General features: G+C 38.3%; 6 protein-coding genes across 7 annotated transcripts; 2 read left to right on the top strand and 4 right to left on the bottom strand.

Annotated features, from left to right (window-relative positions):
• Positions 1-746: 746 nt before the first annotated feature.
• On the bottom strand, positions 747-9305 carry LOC140796249 (transcriptional adapter ADA2). Its single transcript, XM_073149190.1, has 13 exons — positions 9005-9305; positions 8155-8210; positions 7505-7683; positions 6277-6342; positions 6073-6198; positions 5915-5990; positions 4596-4659; positions 4453-4511; positions 4271-4336; positions 3222-3444; positions 2545-2755; positions 1450-1767; positions 747-1097 (listed from the first exon to the last, which is right to left on the bottom strand). Exons 1-13 carry the CDS (start codon positions 9055-9057, stop codon positions 891-893), a joined length of 1704 nt encoding a protein of 567 aa, XP_073005291.1. The 5' UTR covers positions 9058-9305; the 3' UTR covers positions 747-890.
• A 141-nt stretch (positions 9306-9446) lies between these two features.
• Positions 9447-11558, top strand: LOC140796250 (small ribosomal subunit protein uS10c). Its single transcript, XM_073149191.1, has 3 exons — positions 9447-9777; positions 9909-9953; positions 11007-11558. Exons 1-3 carry the CDS (start codon positions 9556-9558, stop codon positions 11316-11318), a joined length of 579 nt encoding a protein of 192 aa, XP_073005292.1. The 5' UTR covers positions 9447-9555; the 3' UTR covers positions 11319-11558.
• Positions 11559-12269: 711 nt separating this feature from the next.
• On the bottom strand, positions 12270-14828 carry LOC140796066 (uncharacterized). Its single transcript, XM_073148921.1, has 5 exons — positions 14172-14828; positions 13868-14086; positions 13149-13235; positions 12816-12926; positions 12270-12698 (listed from the first exon to the last, which is right to left on the bottom strand). The coding sequence occupies exons 1-5, from the start codon at positions 14754-14756 to the stop codon at positions 12471-12473; spliced, it is 1230 nt and encodes a 409-aa protein (XP_073005022.1). The 5' UTR covers positions 14757-14828; the 3' UTR covers positions 12270-12470.
• Positions 14829-15640: 812 nt separating this feature from the next.
• Positions 15641-18344, bottom strand: LOC140796186 (uncharacterized). The gene is made up of 3 exons (XM_073149108.1): positions 18205-18344; positions 16939-17095; positions 15641-15900 (listed from the first exon to the last, which is right to left on the bottom strand). The coding sequence occupies exons 1-3, from the start codon at positions 18205-18207 to the stop codon at positions 15854-15856; spliced, it is 207 nt and encodes a 68-aa protein (XP_073005209.1). The 5' UTR covers positions 18208-18344; the 3' UTR covers positions 15641-15853.
• A 316-nt stretch (positions 18345-18660) lies between these two features.
• On the top strand, positions 18661-20191 carry LOC140796184 (uncharacterized). The gene is made up of 5 exons (XM_073149105.1): positions 18661-19112; positions 19218-19288; positions 19385-19465; positions 19578-19621; positions 19950-20191. Exons 1-5 carry the CDS (start codon positions 18974-18976, stop codon positions 20047-20049), a joined length of 435 nt encoding a protein of 144 aa, XP_073005206.1. The 5' UTR covers positions 18661-18973; the 3' UTR covers positions 20050-20191.
• A 605-nt stretch (positions 20192-20796) lies between these two features.
• Positions 20797-23385, bottom strand: LOC140796185 (glucan endo-1,3-beta-glucosidase 12-like). 2 transcript variants are annotated; one of them, XM_073149106.1, is made up of 4 exons: positions 23250-23385; positions 23015-23165; positions 21923-22180; positions 20797-21122 (listed from the first exon to the last, which is right to left on the bottom strand). In XM_073149106.1, exons 2-4 carry the CDS (start codon positions 23079-23081, stop codon positions 21079-21081), a joined length of 369 nt encoding a protein of 122 aa, XP_073005207.1. In that variant the 5' UTR covers positions 23082-23165; positions 23250-23385; the 3' UTR covers positions 20797-21078. The 2 variants fall into 2 exon arrangements, with proteins under 2 accessions (XP_073005207.1, XP_073005208.1); XM_073149107.1 differs by lacking the exon at positions 23250-23385 and having other exon boundaries at positions 23015-23182.
• Positions 23386-24522: the final 1137 nt, after the last annotated feature.

Below are 24522 nucleotides of genomic sequence, written 5' to 3'. Positions count from 1 at the left end.
GTACAGAGTTTGACTTCGATATATATGTTATTATATAGTCATGAGGATTTTTTTTCTATTTTTTTTCCTGATGTTATGAATCTATGCTCATGGTTCCGGATGTGATGTGCTACGCTTTCTACTTCCTGCTCGTGGTGATGCGATGTTTTGATGTCTTTCGAGGTAATGCAGCTGTCCGACCGTTCTTAGAGAGTAGATAGCGGCCGAGCATGGTCTGCGCGATTGTTCGTGTTCATGATTAACAAGGAGTTTATTTTTGACCAAACTAGTTCTGTTGTAATTTTTTTTATAGATCAGTTCAGTGTTATTATCTGTTTTTAAAATGCTGAACTAATTAATATTTTATATATAAATTTTTTTAATCGATAAAAATACTGAACTGATTAATATTTTTTTAAGACAAGATTAGCGTCACTGATTAGTTTAATATTTTTATTAGTACTACAATAAATTAGATTTTATTTGATAATGAATTTAAGTGACATTCTATTTTGATTTTATATATATATATATAAACTCATTAACAAGCATACGAAGTTTCCAGATTTTAAGCAACGGGAACTTATCTTTCCACAGAACTGGATAAAAACTTTCTGCCGAGCAAACAAAGTGTTATGGTCGCATCGTTATGGATCATTAACAATGTGCAATATTCTGTACCGCTCATTTTAATAGATGTAGGCAGATAGTGCATGCAGAAAAGAAAATCAGACGGCTTCCAACCTGGAACCAACATTCAGTTCCCATATCATAAATCAATTGTTATTTTTATTGGAGATTAGAAAGTTGGTACACAGAGAAGGTTAGACATGCCGTTAAAAGTGGATATCTTACACCGGGCGAGAATAAGTCCAAACAAATGCGAAAATTAAACTCAGATATGCTTAAAATTAAACAATGGCAGACTCCTCATTGTGACCCAACTTTTTTATTACCACATCATAAACCCTGTCCACTTTTGCTGGGTCGACCTTGAAGAATCCATGGGCATCAGATTTCTTGAGGATAGTGCCCTTAAATATTTCTTGCATCAATACCTCCTGCATTTTGAGATAATGGCTGGGTAGCAATCTGCTCTGACAGCAGAGCTGTTTTTCCTGGAAAGAGAAAAACTAACCAAGTAAAATATATCTATCATAGCAACTTTCAACATCTCAAGAAGGTTATCCTGATATAGATTCATGCCATAAGGAACAAATTATCTGCTTCTATGTACGAATAATTCAAAACCACGAAATATTCACCATAATATATGCACCTTAGAACTGAAATTGAAACTCATGAATTGTAATTTCTTCCAAATCACCGCTACTAATTTCTATTAACTCAAGCTATTTTATAAACATTGCCATTTTATAGAGTAAATTCTGAAGTATCTTTGAATGAATGTAAAAAACTCCAGTGCAAGATCCAAATTTATTACTACCGAAAAAAAGGAAAGATTCTTACAGTTATGCTTAATAATTCTGCTCCTGGTAGACCAGTGATATCCCAATCATCCCATGACTTAGGTATCTGCAATGTCGGAGAGTCCTTACAAGAAGGATCAAAGCCAGCAGCACTTCTTTTGGAATCAGTAGTGCTTCGTGGACTCCCATCAGATTCACCTTTTATAGGCCGGCTTACCTTTGGCACTACTTTTGCACTTACCACAGCCTGACCACTTTCCTTCACTTTTTGGGCACTTGCTTCCAATTCCTTTTTCCTCTTTTGCTCAGTGTATGTTTTTGCTTCGGCCAATGTACGACATCCAGCAGCACGACATTCCTGAATGTCAAAAGGCAACTACATGAAGACAATACAAGGGAATAGCATCATTTAAAATCCCATGCATCACACTGTTTGAATGCTTCTCGGTATTTGGGGGGGGGGGGGGGGGTGGGTGAGGGAGGGGGCTTTCAGTTATATGTTATATATAGGGAGCTGAAACAAGTAAATACAGTATACAGTATACTAGGAAATTTAAATTTCAATGTTCTTTCTGAATTTGTTTTCCCAGAAGGCTCTTCTATAACTTGTCTTTCATCTGTCCTCAGCAATTAGAAAGACTTGTCATCTAACGAAAGGAGTTGCTATTCTAACAAGAATTGACATTCATTTGTATTTGCCCACCATTCCATTTACTGTTACAGCAGTTTGTCCAGTAACAGGCACTCAATTTATCAGCTTCCTCATTACTGAAAACTCTACTACTATAACTCATATCATGTTATAGCACTTACAATAGACAACGCTTTGGTGTTGTGAAACTGTAAAGCAACTGTTTTTGCTATTCAAGTACATAACAAAGATTTTTCTACTGAAACTCGTTTACTTGCCAGTATGTGGTAGATCATAGTAACCTTATGCAGATCTTGACAAAGCACAATTTGTCCAGAAGTATAAAATTTTAGAAGTAAACATGTTAGGAAAACTATTTTTAAGTACATAGTGAAATTCAAGAATAGCGGATTGGATATTAAAATAAAAATGGAAGAGCAATAAATAAAAACAAATTTGCTAAAACAAGGCTGGAAACATTGCATCTATGGAAGAGTGACACACCTGAAGCTCTTGAATTCTCCTCCGAATTTTTCGCTCCTCAATCACACTTCTAACAAGAGATTCATGTTCCTCTTGAGAAAGGAAGCGCATGAAAACTTTATAGCGATGGTATACTTCTTTATCTTCATTCGAGAGTTCCTTCTCTAGAGGACTAGGGAAAAGTAAATTCCTTTCTAATATGAACTCCTTTCTTCGTTTCCTCTCATCAAGCCTGCAAATATTATGAGACACTTAGACAATAAACCAACTTCAGGTTATACAAGTTGGCTACATCAGTGAACAACAGCATGCAAGGAAATTGGTGTACGAAAAGAAACAAAATGGAGCCAGTGGTGCAAGGCACACGGTGTGCCACTAGCCTGTCAACATAGTACATGCTGGCTGACACTGTACCATATTGACAAATGATATGCAGCATGGTGAAGTGTTCCTGTTAAAGGTTTGTTTACACCAGTTCTCTGTCCAATGCTGGGAAGTATTTGAGAAAACACAGTATGCACCATTAACTTTCATGTTACATTGAGTTATCCTTAAGCGATCATACGAGAAAACTATAAAACAATCTAGTATAGCAATGGAGCTGAATACAGGTAATCACTGAGCTATAGAAGAACCTGGCAATTCTAACTGTGCTAGAATCTAAAGGTAGGTGATGATCAAAATCACTAGGAATGAACCTTGACAAGTAAATACGCAGAACTCGAAGCTTCAATTCCCGATCAGTTTCGGAATCATTTTCTTTAAACTCCATCTCAGCAAGGGATTGTTCCGCATTATTGTCATATTCAGGGTCAAATTCCTGCCTCTTGGGATTATAGTCACTGGATTCTGTTATTGAAGGGCCTTCATCTCCTGAATGTTTAGGCTTTTTCACTCCAACACTTCTATCCATATGAGTATCTGCTTGTTGAACGAACAATTGTAAATAATTTAAGCATGCAAAAGAAACAAATTTTGACGTTAATGAGGAATGAAGCCAAGTATTAAAAACTTCAAAGAAATTATGATTTCAACAAACTTGTAAAACAGTAGAAACTTGCAGAAACTCGTAAACTGAGGATGTGAGGATATTGAGGAGATGAGGAAGCAAATCTGGATGCTGATAAATAATAAGTTTAAAGAGCTCAAAACAATAGGCAACAATAGGCAGGTGAGAATCGATCAATTAGTTCACAAATTGAGAAGAATGTATGAGGATGCTGCAACAGTCCCAGATGAAAGCTCAAGCTAATGGGGCTTAAAATCCCATGTTCTTTTCTTCTTCACCTAAAGTCCTAGTAGATTTTCTGAGGATTTCACCAAAAGAAACATGGCGAGGTGATAACTAAACATTATAGTTCTGCTGTTTATCATCAAATTTTAAGAACTAAAACAAACTTAGAACTTAGATATCCCTCCCCCCATATGCATTTTAAATTTTAAGAACCAAAACAAACTTAGAACTTAGATATCCCTCCCCCATATGCATTTTAAATTTTAAATGTGAATCTTGTGGAGGGAGCACTATGAGAATGCAATCATTTCAAGTAGGTGATCAGTATCCAGGTACTTATTGTCTTAATAGAGGAGATCAAATTTCAAGTTCATTTTGCAGGACAGATAATTGTACAAGTTAATCTACATATCTTAGCTATCATATACAACCAGCACTCCGCGACATAAATGGAAATGAAAACTTTGAGGCCAAGGTATGAGTCACAGTGCATTAAAAAGCTTAATATCAGACCTTCCAGTTTAGCTCCATCAGAACCATCTTTCAACTGTCCCATGTTTGAAGCTTTCTTATTGGCACCTGCATAATGTAAATTTATATTTCTATAACAAGCACCATCATTTCAATTGTCAAACCTTCTTGGTACATCAAATCTAATTGATATATCAGTTGATTCATGTAAGTCTTAGTATTACCAGCAGTTGAATTGGAGGGTAATCGACCACCTGGAGCTTCTCCACCTACATCTTCAACTCTATGCAAGAAGAAAAGGAAATAGTGAGAAAAGACAATCTTAATTCCTAACTGAAAAAGCAGGGCAATTAGGCGGGCATCATACTTGACCCTCAAAGGCGAGAATGGAGATTCTTCTTTAGGCGTCACATCCCCAAGCATTGAAGTTCCTGTCATCACTAGAAAACATAAGACTAGGGAAAAACTAGACAAGGTTAAATACATGTACAAGATAGTTATGATTAATCAAATTGTAGCTGTGCTTGTTTGTGAGGTAGTGGCCTCTTTGAACAAATTCTGATTACTTCATTTACTCCTTTAACACAATAATAGCCAAGAGGATTGTATAGATTAATTAAGTATTTTGCAAGCATCAATATATTATATAGATTCATTTAATTATGTTGCAAGCATCAATATGTTATATAGATTAATTAAATTATGCTGCAAGCATCAACATGTTTAACTAGAGCACATGCTTAACGGAATGATTTGCCATACCATTGAGCACATTAGGCACATGATGAATGTTACCAATATTGTGTGCAAAAGGGAGTTATAAAGGAGCACAAGGCAGGCATCCCAACCATGCCGATGGCCTACATGCACATCCTCTTGCGATGGTATATAGGTCTGCCTAAAAAGAAAGTAGATATCATAGAAAAAGAAACACGAAAGGCAATGAAGATTCCTGAACCATGGAACTGAGTATCAGCACTCGTAACTTGTTAATAGATAACACATTGTATATTTTCCTACGAAAGAGTCATGTAGAAAAGTGGAAGTTGAATTGGGGTTATCATAAGTTTTAACTTTTTTGGATGTATCTAAACATGGGAGAGGAAAAATTTGAAAACATATACTCAAATCAATTACCTTTGCAGTTCTTTTGTCATTTGATGTCAATCCAGTTTACTGATAATAAAAAATCTCTCTGAAATATCACCTACGCACTAAGCAAATATCTTGCGTAATTCACCTTGTTTGGACAAATCCTTAGGTCCTATAGTAAGAACTAAGAACAAAAACGAAAATAACTACAAAAGAGTGTCTAAAGCTTTTGAGATATGTGACAACTTATAGCTCCCATCTCTTTCATATCCAACTCCTAATAAATACTGTTCCTTGTGCAATTGTGCAATTCAACTCCAGGTAATTTTATGAAATAAAATAATGGTCAAACTTGTATTGTTTAAAAGGTACAGACTTGGAGCAACCAAGTTCATGTTAATATATACATACATATATATATATATATATATATATATATATATATATGTGCACAATAATTAACTTATGTGGTAAAAGAATACATCTTCGCTATACCTCAAAGGCTATTATGGACCTTTAATGTAAGAGCATGAAAGAGATTGACAGTTTACTAGCATAAGAAAACAAACTATTTAAAGAGAAGCAATGACACACCTTTTTTGCCCTCGCCTTGCACTTTAGCCATAGCAAGGAGTTCCTTTCTATTCTTACCATTAACACGAGACATATCCTTTGAAAGATGCATCATCAAGCAAGTTAAGAAATCTCACTTTAAAGTGAAAAAGATATTAGAGAGAAGGACGAGTGACTACCGGAAGAGGATAGCAAGGTGAGTTCATGTATGCTGTTGTATAATGATCAATGCACTGTTCCTTGCTCTTGGTACCAACATGGTCAGCAACTTCAGTCCAGTTCCCTAATCCATACATTTCAATTCCCTAGAGGCAATATAACAAGTAACCTTTTTTATTATTCAAGCCAAAAACCTAATAAAGAATGTAGAGAACTAGGAGTACCTCCAAAAGAAGTATTTCCTCATCTGCATTCCAATCTGGACAGATAAGGGGAAAAGACAAATTGTCCTGTTGGAAGAAGTAACAATGAATATTTTAGAAATATAAGCATATACCAGCTTTAATGAAGGAAACACATCATAACTAATGACAAATGTTTGATAAAGACGGAAGTTTGCTGAACAAGCAAAAGAACACACAATGAAGAAACCTCTGCTTAATGGGGGGCTAAATTATGATTTTCCTTGAATCTTGATCAAGCACCCATGAGTCATAATACATGACAGAACTAATCTTAAGACTTAAACATGCTTTAACATAATTGTTTTCTCCTAACAGATAATATTAAAAACATATACTACTCTATGCAAACAATGATAGAAAATAAAAAAAATAATGTTTGCAGAACAATGTGAAGCAAATAACGATAATAAAGGAACAGAGAAGAGCACCAGTTCTTGCTCTATAACAACCCTCTTCCTTTTCTCATTCTAAAAGAAATGATATTTCTTCTACTTAATGCCACAAGAGAGTCATGCAGAGCAAATCCCTTCAAAAGGCAGAAAATGCCAGGGTCTAAAAGTTTGGAGCCTGAATGAGATTTGATTCCAAGACAAATAGGTTGGGAGCTTTGCAAGCTTATGACTACAATAGATTGTTTGCCATTATTTCCAAGGCTTGAAGCTGCAGTTGTTCGATATATGTTTAGCATCAACAAAATAAAATAAAACTGGAAGAAGGCCAGAGAAACAGGTGGAAAAAACTCATTAACATGTTAATTTTCATGACATTAAATCCATACAAGATGGGCAAGTATCCAAGTCCTTAGAATCTAGGGAAGCTGGCCACCGCTTTCATTAACATGTCTAAGCAGTACGCATCCTGTGAATTTGACATTATGGTTTGTCGTTCAATATCACATTCTTGTCTTCCACAGTTCATGTTGTGGGTTGTGAGATGCCTAAATGAATGCCCATAATATATGGTCAGGTAACATAACAAATCAGAAATGCGAGTTGGAAAAATATACTGCCGGAGTTGCTTGATTAAAGGGTTACTTATGAAAACTTCATCAGGACTTGTTACCACTTAATAATACGAAAAAATAATAATAAAGAGCAGCCAAACTATCAAATGTTTTCATCATTCCCAATGATATTTTCCTCGCCTACTTGAAACGAAAATCTCCATTTCCTGGACAAAGAAGAAATGGTAATAGAGTTTCACTAACCATAACCCGGTACTCATGGGTGCTTTTATGTGGGGTGACTTCAGCACCGACAGAGAAGCACTCGACACAGAGATCAAAGTCAGGGCATTTACTGCATTTGATGCGAATCTTCCCAGAAATGTCCTTATTGCAATAGTTGCAATGATATAATGCCTTTTTACCTTCACCTGTCCCTGGACCTGTCTCAACAGTAAAATGATTCCCATAAGGTTTGTTTAAATAAAGATACAACTTTCAGATGTAATATTATTTTTGCATAGTAGAAAGCAAGAGAAAAACGAAATAAGCCGGAGAAACCATTTCATCACTGGAAGAATGTCGTCGTTTTTCCTTCCTTGTATAAAGCCTTTAGTCCAACTTTAAAGTCAGTTATCTTGGCTTATTTTCCTCCATTTCTGTTTAAAGGCAGGTTCACTATCAAACCAAACGCAATAATGTCCTTTATCAATTTCCTAGATCCTCTCCTCCATGTTGAAGCAAGTTCCGATTGAATAAAAAATATTTTCCTAGTAATATCATGTCCTTCTTGTAGTTGCTAAAATTTAAGTAATTTAAATTCAAACTTTTAAAGAACAGAACGCGGTTGTGAAGTCCTTTTAGTAGTTCATTCATGCAAAGATTGATTCACATGTTAGTTAATGGCAACAAACCTGAGGATATCGTCTCCAGAGTTTCTCCACTAGAGGCAACCCTCCTTCTTTTTGATCTAAGAGAGAATGAAGGGGAAAAAAAGAGCAAAAGAAGGAAGTTAGATAAGGAGGGAAACACAAATATAAATAATAGTAAATGATTTGTATCTGATCCAATCCAAGAATTATGGATGAAGCATATTAGAGGGCAGAAAATGACTCTTATGTCTTCTTGGATAACACAAATAATCTCTAGATTTGATAAAAAAAAAGACGAATGCCTTTCATTTGAACAAGAAATCTTCCTTTAGCGTCACAAAATAGTTACTGTGTTACGACGCACAGGCATATGGACGATTTAAAAGAAAAGTCACCTTACAATCTCACGAACCTCAGCATAGCTAAATGGACTAAATAGCTCGATAATGGGAAAGCTTGAAAAGGATGCAAAAATCCTCCCTAATTGGCATGCAGAGCATGACTCTCATACTGATCAAAGGACGGGGCGTTCTTCCCCATTACTACGGGTGGCCCCTTATTTACCAAATGTGGTAAAGAAATTTAAGAACTGCCTTTCTGGATCAACTTCCCAATTCCAAGAACCGTCAGTATCCTAAAATTGCTGCAAGTTTCTGCTGAACACGAACATGAGAACCCACCCGCATAATTTAACTAGATCACATCAGTTCATGATAAGAAGGAACACTTTCAACCTAATCCACTAATAAGCACCAAGGTCAAAGAAAGTTAAAGAAAACCCTCGCAGTTTAGACGACATGATGAACACTGGAGTCAAGAAATGTCATCGAATCCCATCCCGAAGAAGCACCGGGAGGAAGAAAAAGAGGTGAATGAGAAGGTGTATGATTACCTCTGGTTGGTTTCATCGTCTCCGGAATTGGGGACTATGCGGGAGCGCCCCATCGCTGCAAGAAGAAAAGAGAGGGAGAAATCGGAAACTCCGAAATCGTTGTCTAGGGCTCAGATCGGAGACGAGGGGATAATTTGAAAACCCTAGGAATAATCCCAGGAGGGAGGGTTTCTTGTCTCGACCTGACCTTCCTACCTAAAGATCTACGGTGGTCGGCTTGGATCAGCGGGTGGCGCTGGCCGACGAAGAGATCGTCTCAGCGGTGGGATGTGATCCAATCAGACACGATGCGAGATGGCTTGTTCTTTCCAGGATTTTGGGCCGACTCTTAACAGGCCTGGTAATGGCCCACAAGCTTGATGTGTCCCTTGAATCCAGACCCAAATCCGGACCCCAAGGCCCAAAAGACTGACTATCATAACAATGGCCATCTGAAGTCATATCTATCCACGCCCCTATCCGAAACCATCGATTCCGTTTTGGATAGAAAGCAAGCGCGGTGCGAGGCAGAGGAGGAAGAAGAAGAAGAAGAAGAAAAAAAAGTAGAAGAGATGGCCACTTCCTCCTCCTTTATCTCCGCCACACTCACTCCCCTTCCTCTCTGCAACTCTTCATTCTCCCAGAGACCCAAGCCATCCATCTCATTCCCCATAAAATCGCCGAAGCTTTTGGGCCCGATCGTTTCTCGCCCCCTTTCCTCTCGGGTTTTTGCGGCACCGGAGCTCCTCGGGCCTCAGGATGTGGACGCTCCTCAAGATTCCGCAGGCGCTGAGGTGCTTGGATTTGCCCAAACCCCCTCTCCTCTTTCTTTTTTTTTCCTTTTGCTATATAAATGATCATACAGAAATAAAATTGATTGCTCCCCATTTTTTTCCTCGTTCTTGTTTTCTTTTGAATCTGGCAGGTTCCTGACCCTTCTCTGCTCGCTTCTGAAGCTGGAGTCGACAAGGTACCTATTCCTTCATTCATACTTCTCCCATTCGTCATTTCTCGTACTTGTTTTTTAATGACTATTTCTTGTACTTCTACTTACGGTGGCGTCTTCTAATTTCGAAAAAAAAGTCATATGATTGTTCTGCTTCCTGGATTTGCGGTGTAATTGTTTAGTGAACTTTGTAGATTGCAATTATTCTTAACGTCTTCTGATCATTATCCTTTCTGCATTTTGCGGAGGCATTCATTTTGTTGAGCTATTTGGAAATTGGTCAGGTTGCTGAAAAGCTTTACTTCAACATCCATCGTTTGCGGATCTCATTTTAAACTATAGATGCAATCTTTTACTAGGCTAGTCAAAAAACTTTATCCTGTATGTCCATCACTAGAGGTAGAGATGCGAACTTCATCTCTGTGGCATCTCTAATCTTTAGAAATGTAGATGAATTCTACTGTTGCAGCGAATCACTAAAGCCACAGAGAAAATAATGTTGCATAACAAAGAGTATAGAAACCAAAAGAAGCATAATTCTTTGAGTAATTATCACTAAAAGTGTGCCCCCTTCACCCCCTGTAATTTCTGTTATGCTCCACCCAAATTGTTACAATATTTATCCATGTATCACTTGAATCACATTGTAGATGAATGGTATATTTACTTCACCCGTAACACAGCGAACTCCCTTATTGGTTGAAAACCTATGAATAGTGTGTCAGTGGGAGAGAGAGGAGAGAGGGCGTATATGTTGCTATGTCCAATGTAAGCCATCTTAACCCAATAATGGAGATGAAGATCATTAATCTCTATATTGCTCTCTTCAGTTCTATTATTTTCTCTTATTTTTTTCTTTCTTTCTGTTATTTTAAGAGTTAATATTATGTTGAAGGAACCGTTGATCAAGATAATAATGCAGTCATTCCTTTTCTGTTCGCTCTCTCCCCCTCTCTCTCTCTCTCACACACATATATATATATATATATATATATATATATATATATATATATATATATATATATATAGTTTTAGCTGTTCAAAGAAGTATATTTTTACTTTGTTTATTTTTATCAGATGGCACCGAAGCAAAAAATACGTATCAAACTGAGGTCATACTGGGTACCCTTGATTGAGGACTCATGCAAACAAATTATGGATGCTGCTCGAAATACCAATGCCAAGACTATGGGCCCTGTTCCCTTGCCCACCAAGAAGCGAGTTTATTGTGTCCTCAAGTCTCCCCATGTGCACAAGGATGCACGCTTTCACTTTGAAATCCGGACGCATCAACGCTTGATTGACATCTTGTATCCTACTGCTCAAACGATTGACTCCTTGATGCAACTCGACCTCCCAGCTGGGGTTGACGTGGAAGTCAAGCTTTGATTCTGAAATGCTGCGTACATCCATAAGTTGTTTATTGCTCTGTTAATCTGATGCACTTCCCAAGAGAAAAAGAATTAGCTGTTATCAGTTAAGTAAACCTCACTTAAAATAGCTCGGGAATGCCCATGTGGTTGTTGTTTGGAGCTTTGTAATTCTACTCAGAAAAGGAAGGGATGTGTTCCACAGTTTTGTATTTTCTGGACTTAATTATTCTTGATGCCAGGAACATGTATTCTTCTACCTTTTAGTAAGCTTGCATGCTCAACTGACGGAGAAAGTAAGCATATGCAACTCCATATCAGCTCAAGACGAGCCTGTTCTGTGAACTGTTGTTGTTAATAACCTTACTGGTATATCTATTAGACACCATCCTTCTTGTCAAAGCGTAGAACATATGGTAGTTGATCATTACTGCAGTTTATCTGCGAAAATTGAGTGACTTAGAATCACACTATAAAATCTGTAGCGTGACTGTCATGCAAATTATTTCTCCTTCATTGCTCTGCAGTGTGCACCCAGGCGGGGTTTCTTAATGAACAGGTATACGGCACGGGTGTCGTTATAATTTGCAATATGGAACAGTTGGGATGTTGTAATTCACAATATGAAACAGGTGTCATGTTATAATTCAGAATATAGAACAGGTATTATGTTATGATGGTAGTTTGGATCACTTTACTACATGTTAGTGTCTTTATTATATTAAGTTAGTGTGGTACAATGGGAACAAAATATCTGATGGGTTCAAAATGCTTTCTGCTGCCTTAGAACTGTAAAATATAAGGGATAGTAATAGTATGAAGGGTAGTGGGTTTGGAACTTGAAACTGTCCAGATATAGTTGCAATTCAACATATAGAAATAAGCATACTACAACAAATTACAACACTTCCGGTCAACTACTACGCGAAACACCCATCATTTATTCTAGATATTTTAGCAAACATAACCATTGAAATTCAGCATATTCTCATAAATTGCCCATATAGTTGCCAAATTTCACTGCTGCATAATGCTAGGCCATATGACATATAGATCTCAGACTAGATACTATAATTCTTATAGCACAAAAAAGAAAAGAGAAAAAGAAACAAAGATAACCAGGCTAAAAATTGCAAAGCCGCCGGACATCAAGTTGAGTTACAATGAAAATTTAAGAAAGATTCTGGTGCATCAACCTTCCAGTGGACCATTTGTCTTCATCAGATTTGTACATTTTTCGTGCATTATTGCATTCGTAGCTAGGCGGGTGATGATGATCTGAGCTCTTAGACATTGGTCTGCTACGACAGCTGGAGAACATATCTTGGCTAAATCCAATGCTGTTCTGTGATGACTTATACTTGTCGAGAGATTCACAACCTATCACCTCATCGTATTCCTAGAAAGTGATATATGTTTTACGTCAGAAAAGCTAAATTGTTCTGTTAAACAAAGGGAGAGCTCTTTCCCCTTTGTCTTAAATAAAAAAGAGTCGGTACACACTTCACTTCCTTACCTTAGAACTTCTCTTTGAAAAGCAAGGGGTCAAACAAGGATTCAAATCCTTAAGGAACATTTCATCTGGGCTACCATATTCAGATGTCACAGGTTCTCCAGAGCTATAACCCTGCAAAGGTAGCAAACCTAGTAAGTTCAGAAACAAAATGCAGAAGTTGATCACGCTAGGGAATATGATGCAATCTTGAGAACAGGACTCGAAATATAGGCACAACATTACTGCTGAAATGACCAACAAATGTAGCCTACTAGCCCATCATCATTGGGCAGAGGAAACTTTTCATGTATAAGATGTGAATGGATTACAGTCATATTTGTGTCTGTAGCATACCAAAGGTTCTTGATCAAGTACTGGTGTCCTTGGAGAGCTGATGTGTCCATCAAAGCATGCCCGTGCAATATACTTGTCTGCCTTTACCTGTCCATGTCGGATTCAGCAATTTAAACGCACAAACTAAGAAAAGTAGTATGAGAAATTAATCAGAATAATCGATGTAGATGCAAAACATGATTCAATATTTGTCTTTCTATCTTGACTTTATACACGAGGATTTGGAGTTCAGGATATATCAATGATAGACTGCAGTATTGAATAATAGTAATTGATTTGATTCTACTATGGAAGGTGGCATCCTTGTTCTTTCACCAAAAGAAACTATAATCTTTTAATGCTGGTAGCAAAAGTGAGCTCCAACTCAATACGGACACAGATATAGAAAATTGACCTAAACTTACAACCAAGACTAGCAACAACCAAACATCATCATCCGATTTATACCCTGAGTCATCTGGGGCAACTAGATTTCATTGAGATAGATTGCCACAATACAAGAGGATACAGTGATGGATTCTTGTCTTAGAACATCCTTTCCTATGATAAATATATCGAGAACTTGCTAGAAGGTTTTAGGGCCAAAAGTTTCAGATCATCAGACCAAGATACTCCTATAAAGATAAGATATTGGCATGAAACATCATCGTTCAATTGTTTGTGAATTAAAATCTATATGGTAGGCAAATTAGGAGTTCACATGGACGTAAGGGAGATACCTCAGCAAGATCCTCTGCAAGGCACTGGAGCTGCCCTGTGAGAGAAGTGACCTGCTTCTGGAGGCTTGGAATGAGTTGCTTTGCTTGTTTCAGCTCACACCCTTGCTTCTCCAGCAACTCCTGCATTTGGGAATTCATGACATCGGGGAATAGTATGGCATCCTTTAAAGCCTTTATCTCCTCCCTCTGCTTCAAACATAGATCCTTCAATTTCTCCACCTGCCAAAAAATTAGATATCAAAATGTAAGCAAAATGACACATAAATTAAGATTGCCACGAAAATTATTTTAATCAAGGAAATACTTCTCGGTTTTTTTCTTCAATCAACAGCCGAAACTCCGAGATCTCCTCCTCATACTCCTTGTTTTGGCTTAGAAGCTCCCTCTCGCTGCGAAGCACCATGGCCAGCGTCCGCGTGTTGTTCTTCACCTCCGTCAATGCCCTCCCCGCCGTGCGTTCTCCAGATCCTCCCTTCTGAAACAGCTTCTTGGACAAAGCCGAGAGGTTAGACCCCTTCACAGCCTTCCTCAGGTCGTCGGCGACGGCGTCAGCAGGCAAGGCCAGAGCCATCCGATTCGACCCAGGCTTCGAACCGGACCTCTTCTCCATGAACTTCCTCACCATGGATCCGAAATTGTGGCAATCGGTCGCTTTCCCGAGAGCGACATCGCCGGATCTGGTACGGACGATGGCACGGGAGGAGTTCCCGGTGCCTGCCTTTGGGTCAGGTATCGGATCAGACGGCTTGCAGCGAATGCCGGAGTTGGAGATGAGGCGTCTGAGGGAAGAGTGTTTCCTGCTAGGGGAAGGATCGGAATGGTGGGAGGAGTTGGAGGAGGAGTGCGAATCCACGGAGGCGTAGCGAGAAGAAGGCTTGACGGAACCCATCTATGATGGAAATGGAACAACGGAGAGAGACAGAGCAGCTCAAGTTGAATGACGGAAAGGTAAAGGGTGTATCATAGCGGCAGCAAAATTCAAAATTTGGTGGAACAGTTTACAGTTGTAGTGCGCCGCGGGATGATTGTAAGGCTATTACTGGTATATGATGTTACACGGACGGGGAGCGATTGGATGATGCGCAAGTAAAATAATTCCGCGGAGGAGCATACCGCAATCTCTACTGAGGCGCGCAACTCCATGAGGAGGTTCTCTCGTATATTTTTGTACCAGGTTTCGCTTTTTTCCATTTCTTTTTTTCTCAGAATGAGGACGAGTTTAGGGCGACGGTGCATAGATCTCAGCATTGTATCATAGAAATGATTGTCTTTTAGCATAAACTTTTATGCTGAGAAGACAGAATAACGTATGGGACCACAACATTTCAAACTAATGGAAGGATTATAGATACAGTAGAAAATAAGTTGGCTGCTCAATTTAGAATTTATATAGTATCAAATAAACAAATACGCATTACAAAGGTTTATTAACGAAAAGACGAAGACATCATATAGATCATTTCTTTTTTAATTTTGATGAAGAAGAGATGAAGATGTATACCATAATACCAGAGCATTTCCTCTAGTTGCTTGACAGATTTAATGAGTTACAAGTAAGAAACCTAAACCTAGACATCCGACAGCATAATGCCTCGTATAATTGAAAAGATCCAGGTGGCCCCATTCTCGCACACTAACAAATATTAAGCATCCCTCGGCAAGACAATTTCCATCAAACGATTAGTTCATTCCCTGTCTTAACTAGGCAAGAAGGATTACTTAGGCTAAATTCATATCCATAGTGGTACCTAACTAGCACAATAAACATGAAAATTAAATCAAACAGAGGCAACTACCGCATTGGTGGCAAGCCTCCACTTTATTTCATTCAAACGCAGTTTACAAAGTAAACACCGAGACAATGAAAAGTTCCCTCCTAGCATCTCCCCCAATATTGAAGCTCTATCATCTTGACATTCTACAAGTTATCAAGTCCCAAGACCCCTCTGGACCTTCCTAAACAGGCAACATCGTCATCATGTGCTTTCAAGCCACTCCACCGCTTGTAGCTGTCCTAATGATCTGAAATAGAGCTGCAGGAAAAGCAAAAATTTAAGCGAGTAGTAATAATCTTCTAACAGTTCATGTAGTGCAGATGAAAGTGTCGAGAAAAATGCAACTAAAGTTTTAGCCCATTATTTACCAAAAACAGAAAATGGTTTCTAATCATATTTCAAAAAAAAAAAAAAAATCATCATGCGATCTGGGATCTATAATCAGCTTTAGATTATTGGAAAAGGTTCCATCCACCAGTCAGCATTTTAGTTAAGCACATGACAATCCATCCTGACAAAAGAAATGACCTGCCACTTCTCTAGCAATAATATTATGGTCTGCTGAAGCAGCAACCTAAGACTGCATTACTCATGCAGTGTGACAACAACTCTCCAATAACATCCAACAAAAAAGTTAATAGTCTTGCTGTTAACTTTTAGTGCTGCAAAGTGAAGAAAAATAATATTCTTGATACTGTAATCCTTTTAAAGATAAAGTTTATGCTAATAAATCAAATAGAGACTTCAAGATGTCAAAGAAACTGACAATTCCTTGCCACGCCATTGAAAAAAAAATGACAGATGAAAACCCCAAATACAAACTAATAGAGCTGGGTATCAAATGGTCCAAGTTGAGCTTCTCATTGTTCATGAAACAATATATATGTCTTGTCACATCATTAAAAATGAGAAGGACTCAAAAACATTCAAAGAACATTAACTGATTGACCTCATCCATAACCATCATAAAGAACCAACACAAAACTAGTGTAGAATTATGAAAAATGAGATTCAACAAGCTATTGAATAGCTTTCTTTCCCATAATGAGCACTTTACTTACTCTAGTGTTGGTGTGGATAGATGGTCCACATAGAGGAAGAATGATTTCTTCTTTTGTTTCATAGGACTCAAGAAATAATTATTCATGAAAATCAACAGAGATCCTAGCACCTTCCATGGATATTAATAGAAGCAAACTGTTTAGCAATTAAGAAAAACTAAAATAGAACAAACTTAAAATAAGTAAAATTAGCCTATCATGCACAAATTAGCAGAGTGACAACTGAGAATCATACATGACCCGATGACCACAAAGACAAAGAAACCAAGCACGATAGGCCCAACAGGGTAGTCATTCCCCTTCTTAGTAGTTGTTTCAGGAACAGATCCCCTCTTTGTAATATTCTTCTGAAACTTGGCAACCTTCTTGTCAGCAAGACGCCTGGAAGTGGTCTGTTCAAATAAAAAAGCATGCAATTATTTAGATGAAAACAAAAAAGTATCTTCCAGAAATTTAAATAGGTGATATTATTTTTACCACAAAATCCCGATAAATAATACATTGGAAAGATAGAATTGGAAATACAGCAACTCAAACATCCCAGTTACATTCTATAGCTCGGTCAGATCACCACTACATGGACCTTTCAAATTGAATAAAATGTATTATTCGTAGGGGTCCTCTAAATTATTTGTGTTAGTGTCATCTATAGCATGCTCTCAGTTATCCCATAGACATAACAAATTCAGTAACTTGGCTTTGCGGAATTACTGCATGTGGCCAGCACTGATAATTCTATAATTCATATGGAACAATATCACAAACCTTCTATTAGACAATTCTTAACACACGACACTACAATAACTTCACTTTCCTTTCTCTAATGCAATATTACCCAATTAAACCCTCTTAGTTTCCTGTAGCTGTGGCCATGGCAGAGATAATTACAAAGATTGGAAATCCTAGTTCCCTCTTCGCAAACAACGTTTTGACCTATGCCCTAGTAAACATTGAGCACCAACCCTGAATCAGAACCCTTTAAGTGGAACCTATCCAACCCTTGTATTCAGTATTCACACAATACGAATACCAGGCCCCTGAGATCGCAGTGAGGAGTCAAACCCGATGATGTGATTCTTAGAGCCAAGACGAGGGCCTCAACTTGACAATTGCATCTGACATGCAAGACCAAATCTGGAGGCCCTAATAGAACAGTTTCGAAATAACTTATTTTTCCGCACGGGAACCATAAACATCCAGATGACAAAAAAAACCACCTCCCAATTAATTTGATCGAGATCAAGCAAAAAAATAAAAAAGCCCATATGACTCTACATCCATCATCAATAATAATCAACTTCAGGGTGAAAAAAAAAAACGATTCGCTCAATTGATTTAGAGTTCATGCACAAAGTCCATAATAAACGGATCTAGATATTTCGGCAGACAAGGTCAGAGAATGATGCACCGGAACACCAAGAACCCTAGCTTTACAATAAGGCTGGAAGATATATCAACGAAATATCCCTGGATCTACATAAAAGAGGTGGAGATCTCTTACCATGTCGCTCGTCGGAGGAAAAGCGAGACGGAGGAGCGCGCGCGAGAGAGAGAGACGCGTCGCCACACGTATCTAATATAACAAAGCAGCGGAGAGAGGGAGGTTTCAGATCCGCCGGGTTGCTTCGATTATATATTACATTTTAGGACAGGAGAATGTCCTGGAACCGTGGATGACACCCGAACACTCACCCGCCCTAAATTTCAAGTGAATGACGTCAAGTTACACCTAACTAGCCAATGAGATTTGTGGTTCCAATTGTGGGTGTTTATCATCCGGTGTATTCGTTAACGTAGAATAGAGTTCACGCTTTTCTCGAGTCAAAACTGAATAACCCTGCTTCGGACTCCTTCCGTCCGCGGTTCAGTCGAGTCGGCACGCGTTAAAGGGCGATTACATGCTGACGAAGTCAGAAATCAGCCTTTTATATATATATATATATATATATATATATTCGATTTTGTTTTTTGGATAAATGTAAATTCCAAGGATGTCGAAGATAAGATTCATATGTGTGTCGTTTGATCGGGATTTCTCTTCCTGTAGCGAGAATTACCCAATTATTTGAACAAGAGATTATTCTAACGTCCATTGGTTCGGATCTGAACCGCCCAACGCCGATCCAATTATCAGTTGATGGACGAGTCAGTCAATTGGATCGGCTGCCGACAGTCGACGAGATGTTGTTGGTCTCTCACTCTCAGCCGTCCGATGCTTGAGCGTTAAATGATGCTCTGTAGCCTTGTATCGATCGATCGGTGGCACTGCCATGGACGATCCAGTTGACTGCATCGCAGAGCCCCTAAACTCTACTGCATCCACAGAGCCGACCAAGAGGACCTTGGAGAGGAAGTGCTGTCTCAGTTTCATGGATCCCACGGTGTGGCATAAGGTCGCTGCCATCTCTGGTATGCATACTTTCCTATCTGAAAATGAACCCTTCTCCTTTCACTTCCCTTCCCTTGTTGTCTTGTTGATGATCGGCTATGGTTTTGTATCTGATATGCGAACAGGGATGGCTGCTCTTGGTCTTGGGACCTACGGGGCCCACGTCTTCCGGCCCAAGAACCCTTCCTACAAAGAGGTACTTCACTACCGTTGCCTCTCCTCGATAGTAAGCTACCCTTCTTCTCTATTGCTCCCTTTAAATCTCTGATTCCTTTCTTAAAACTTACTCAAGGTTTGGCAAACTGCATCTTTGTACCATCTGGTCCACACGGCAGCCTTAGTCGGAGCTCCTATGACCAAACACCCCAATATTGTTAGTACTCTTGACTTGTTCCTTGCTTCGTTTTGCAAACCTAATGCTTGGATTCTATTATCGGACTGTGATCATGTCGCCTGAGTCACCTTTTCCCTTGTACACTATGCAGTTCGGAGGGCTTCTAACTGCTGGAATTTTGGTCTTCTCCGGAACGTGAGCTCTTTATTTCTAACACAAGCTCATGTAACAACAACTTTGTATATATAATTTTAATCATATATGTGCAGCTTGAACTGGTCAACAATACTAATACTGAAGTAACTTCCAACGAGTTCTCTTTGAACCACAATAACTTGATTGCATAATGCTGAATTTCAATCATAGAAAGCAATTTTCCTACATAAAGAGTGTGGAGGGTTGGTGAGGAGGGCATTGTGGATTTGTTCTGGTTGGAGCAGAGTTCTTGAATTTTTGTTACCTTTTCTATAATGTCTCTGTATAGTTTTCTGTGAGAAACTAAAGTCCTTAATTGTTCCTTCAGGTGCTACACTGTGGCTTATCTTGAAGACAGAAAGTATGCTTCACCGGCACCTTTTGGTGGCTTTGCATTTATTGCTGCTTGGGCCAGTCTACTTTTCTGATGCACAGATATGTATCTGAAAACAACAGAGGTTGTGTATGTTAATGCTATTTGTGATTACATTGTCTCCTTGTTCTATTCTGCTCAACTGAGATTTTCTGATCTCAGCATTAATAATCAAGATGAAGTAACATTGCAGTGTATGCTTGTTCCTGTAATCTGATCTGCTAGCATCATTTTTTTATCTTCCAGCAGGACGTATACATGTTATGTTAGGCAAAGAAGTTTGCTTCTTGTGATTCGAAATTTTGAGTTGCCATATTAGTAGGGTTGTTGTTTACTCCATTACTGGACTGGAACTTTGGTGCATGATTGGTCCTTTCACTGTTGTCAGATATGGTATCCTTTAGTGTAGCCAACAAATCTCATGTTCACAATTATTTTCAACCTCAGTCCTTCCTGATGCCTTGACCACATTGAAAGGCAATAAGGTGGTCAGCAAAAATATATCGCTGTACTTCAATCAGGACAGAGAAATATTTCAGCTCACCTATGCTATTGTTGAAACAAAGTTAGCGAGAAGGACCAGGTTACTGCCTGCTGTAAATCAATATTATGACATGAGTGACAATGAATGAAATTCTATAGTGTTATATCTTCCCTGGGTAGATTAATCTTTTTACAGCCAGAACATGCACTTTATCTTCCCTTGCATTTGTTTTTTGCCATGCATTAAAATTTGAACCTAAAAAGCTAGTTTTAACAGTTCTAAAGAAAGAACTATGTTGCTGCGCAATAAAATGACTCGTGACAGAATAGAATTGTTCAGATGAAATTTCATGTCTGATCAGCCAAATTGCAAATTGTGAAAGTGGAATATATACTGAGACATGCACTCTGTTGATATCCATCCTCTAGATCATAAAATTTGATTGAAATCCTTAATAAAGGCATCAGCATTCAGCATTGATGTTGGGTAGGAAATGGTTGCATTCAAGAAAGGTTGTGTATCCTGTCAATTGAACATAGTCAGCAGGACAATTGACTCCATTGTATTGGAAGGATGTTTGTAATATCGCTCCATGATTCCTCAGCTGGACGAGGGAACTGATTCGAACTGGCACGAACCATGACCTGCAAATGACTTCAATCAGTGAGGAAGGCAAAGTGCTGCATAAGTCATCATTAGATGTGACATCTTTCTTGGAGACAAATCATAGGATACTTTTTGCATAACTACTCTCAGATAAAGATAATTAAATAAATAGATAACTAGAATATGTTGTAGTTGACAATTTGACACAGCTTAAATTGTTTAAGAAGTTAAAGGACAATAACTTCTTCTAAGTGTTATTAGGCAACAAGAAGGAACTCCAAGTAGAAAACAAAAATCTTCAGGGAGTTATTTAATTTTTCCAGGCCCCTTAATTTTATGCATAAATGGTATAAAATCTAAATCCTATAAAACATTCTCTTTATCTAGATCCACTTTATGAAAGAAGTCATGAATCTTGTTCTCTGTAGCTTGCATAAGTTGAACAGCTCCAGGTAATCATAGAGATATAGACATGCGGTTGGAAGTTCCTGTTTTCATCATCTAGCATGCTTAATATATGCATCAAAATTTGCAAGTTTGATGTTTATGAAATAGAATGATCAAAAGTTCTGGTTACTCCGGGTTATTATATAGTTGTTACCTTACAGAGAATCAGGCAGGAGGTCTTATATTTCATATGGAAAGCATACACATACAAACAAGAAGCATTTATAGTCCAAATGGAAGTCTGTTTTCATGTATCTATGCACCGTTTGCTCATCATAGTAGAATGTTTTGTATCAAATTGACAGAAGAGTTATATGATGCCTAAAGCACTTATAAGAACCAATTCTATTCAATGTAATAGCTCTGCCAGTTGCATTTGAGAAAGTCATACTTGGGTCTAAGTCGGTAACCATGGCTGCAGCACCAAAATAGCAAGAGCCTCGTTGATTTTTGAATTTCTGCCAGTAGCTGTTGAACGCGTAGGATGCGTGGTCCCTGATAGTGTTGGGTAGATAACAGGGTTTGTTTGGTTGAATCATTTTGCAGTCTGCACCCCCAGGGCCACAAGCCCAGTCAAGAGCTTGCTGTAGGATATCATCTGGTGTTTGTTCATCAGCTACGCACCATTGCTTCTCCATATAGGCCCCATCTATATGCAGTACATGTAGAAATATCAGATGTAACAGAATTGCTTTGATATGGTATATTGTGTTTTTCATTAGGATTATCTTACCGTAAAATTATGATGATCTGTTCACATCCTATTTTGCGACATCTATGTCTTAGAGCTAGAGAGTAGATATTTTTCACATTGAGTCAAATTCTCATGATGTTTCGATTGAATTCATTCATATCTGTCAACTGTAACGTAGATAATAATCATGCACTTCTGAAAGGTCGGCTGCTAATGTTCCGTTGTCCTCTTTCTTTGTCTACTGCATTATGTCTGCTGACATCTTTTGTGCATGGTTGAGTTGATTTAAATTTCTTTACTTTTTCATGCAATAAATGAGCATAATTATGGTAATTTCATTTGGTATCTTGTTCTACTGTCGGTTGCTAGTATATTTTAGCTGAACTTATGCACCGTATGATACAACTTACAATTCGTCCTAAAAAAAACAATTCGTTCTGTATGTTGGAAAGTTGGAAAGTGGAGAACCATGTAAATGAAGAACCTGGTTTTCTTGTAAAACATATCGACAAATTTAGGCCCTCTAGTTTAGAGTATCAAGCTGAAAGCTTCTCAAAGCTGAATAGTTATGTGGGTTCTTTTTACTTAACACTTATATACTATTCACAGGTTCATAGTCTCCTTATATTTAGTCACTGAAGTGAAACAATGTTCTCTCCTGACCCTTGGCAGCAACTATAATATCCTAGCGATTGCATAGTCTGTGTTTCAACTCTCAAATCACAATCTTACACAAGATCCAATGCCGGCGGATGAGATAATAAGGTAGATGGGTTCTGGTAGACTTACCTGATCCATTTGTTAGTAGCATAACAAGGAGCAAAGAAAGGAGTGTCCTTGTTATAAGTGTGCTCATGTTCTTTCCTTCTCTTCTTCCTCCTGCTTGAGTTGTTCGTCCTCCTGCTTGAGTTGTTATGGAGATTTGATATGTTTTCCGGGCCTTAAATTGTTGAGACAGTTTCTTTATTAAAGGTTATTCTGTGCTATAATTAAATTTCATAAAAAAAGTTTCTAGATTCCTTACTTCATGCTGTAGCTCTGTCTTTGCTGTTGGCTGAAACAAGTGGCTACGACATCATTCCACACACACGCAACTTTATATGGTCATCTTATGGTTAAACGTATAGATCTGGAACTGATATCAGTTCTTTTACTCTTTTTCTTATATAAATGCCAAATTGAGTGAGCCTTAGCATGAGAAGATTCCCTGACTTATTATAAGATCGATGTGATTTATTGCCAAGACTTGGTTGTTCTTCTTGTCTATACTATTATGTGTGTCTGGTATCCTTAGCTTCAGAAGCAAGCTTTACGATGATTGATTGGTTCATTGCTTTCGTGATGGTTGCGACGTGCTTGCACCGCACGCACTTTTTTTTGGGTTGGGGGTGTGTAGCTGAAAGCAGAAGTTAACGATCGATCATCACGTGTTACCTCCAGGTATTGTTCAAATAAAAAAAAATCTAAAAAGATGGGGATGGAAGCATCTTTGAAATAATTTTTTTCTTTATTCTCTCCAATTAATTAAATAAACCTTCAAGAACCGGAACCCAGTAAAAGGAGGAGGAAACAAAGCATAAAACTAGCATGCATGTGACCTGCTCCAGAAGACGCATGCTTAAGAATATCACTTATAATTTATCTTGGATGATATGCCGGGAGTGAAAGCCTAACGAAAGAAATTAAGGTCCGCAAGATCACATTAATGTGCGGATCGATTGCAGAGATGCTCTTGCTAGCGAGCTTTATGCTAACTGCATGTTGATAAGAAATTAAGACTACGATTATATATATTGATGTACTACTGGGATAATTTGATCTGGTATATTACAAGTATCGCATGCAATTCCGTTGTTCGATCGGGCCAAGAAAATTAGGAGAGAGTAATTAAAATTAAGGAAAACAGAAAAAAAAAAAGGTAGTGCATGATCAAAATAAGCAGAGGGAAAATGGAGGAGCTAGCGGTGGAAGAACCATCGATCTATATAAATTTGCTCACAGGTGGAGGGAAGTGTCAACGACGTCCATATCGTTGGAAAACTTAGTGGAGTTAGTCCACAAGCCTAAGGAGAGCGAATTGTCGAGGGAGTCATGAGACGAGTAGGGGAACTGAAGGGATATTGTTGATGAGTCACGTAGTAGTCGTAGAGGAACGGAGGGATGCAGCAGATCCGGATGGAAGAACAATTTGGGACGTTTGGGAGCTTCCGAGGCTAGCAGTCGTAGGAGCTCCTTCTCTTCTCTCATCTCTTTCATTCTCTGCAGCTGTCTGAACCTCTCTTGCAGTAAGGCAATGG

Source organism: Typha latifolia, chromosome 10 (assembly GCF_019914945.1).
Source record: "Typha latifolia isolate L0001 chromosome 10, TyphaL0001v2, whole genome shotgun sequence".
NCBI classification, from domain to species: domain Eukaryota; kingdom Viridiplantae; phylum Streptophyta; class Magnoliopsida; order Poales; family Typhaceae; genus Typha; species Typha latifolia.
This window is presented reverse-complemented; position numbering and strand designations above follow the sequence as displayed.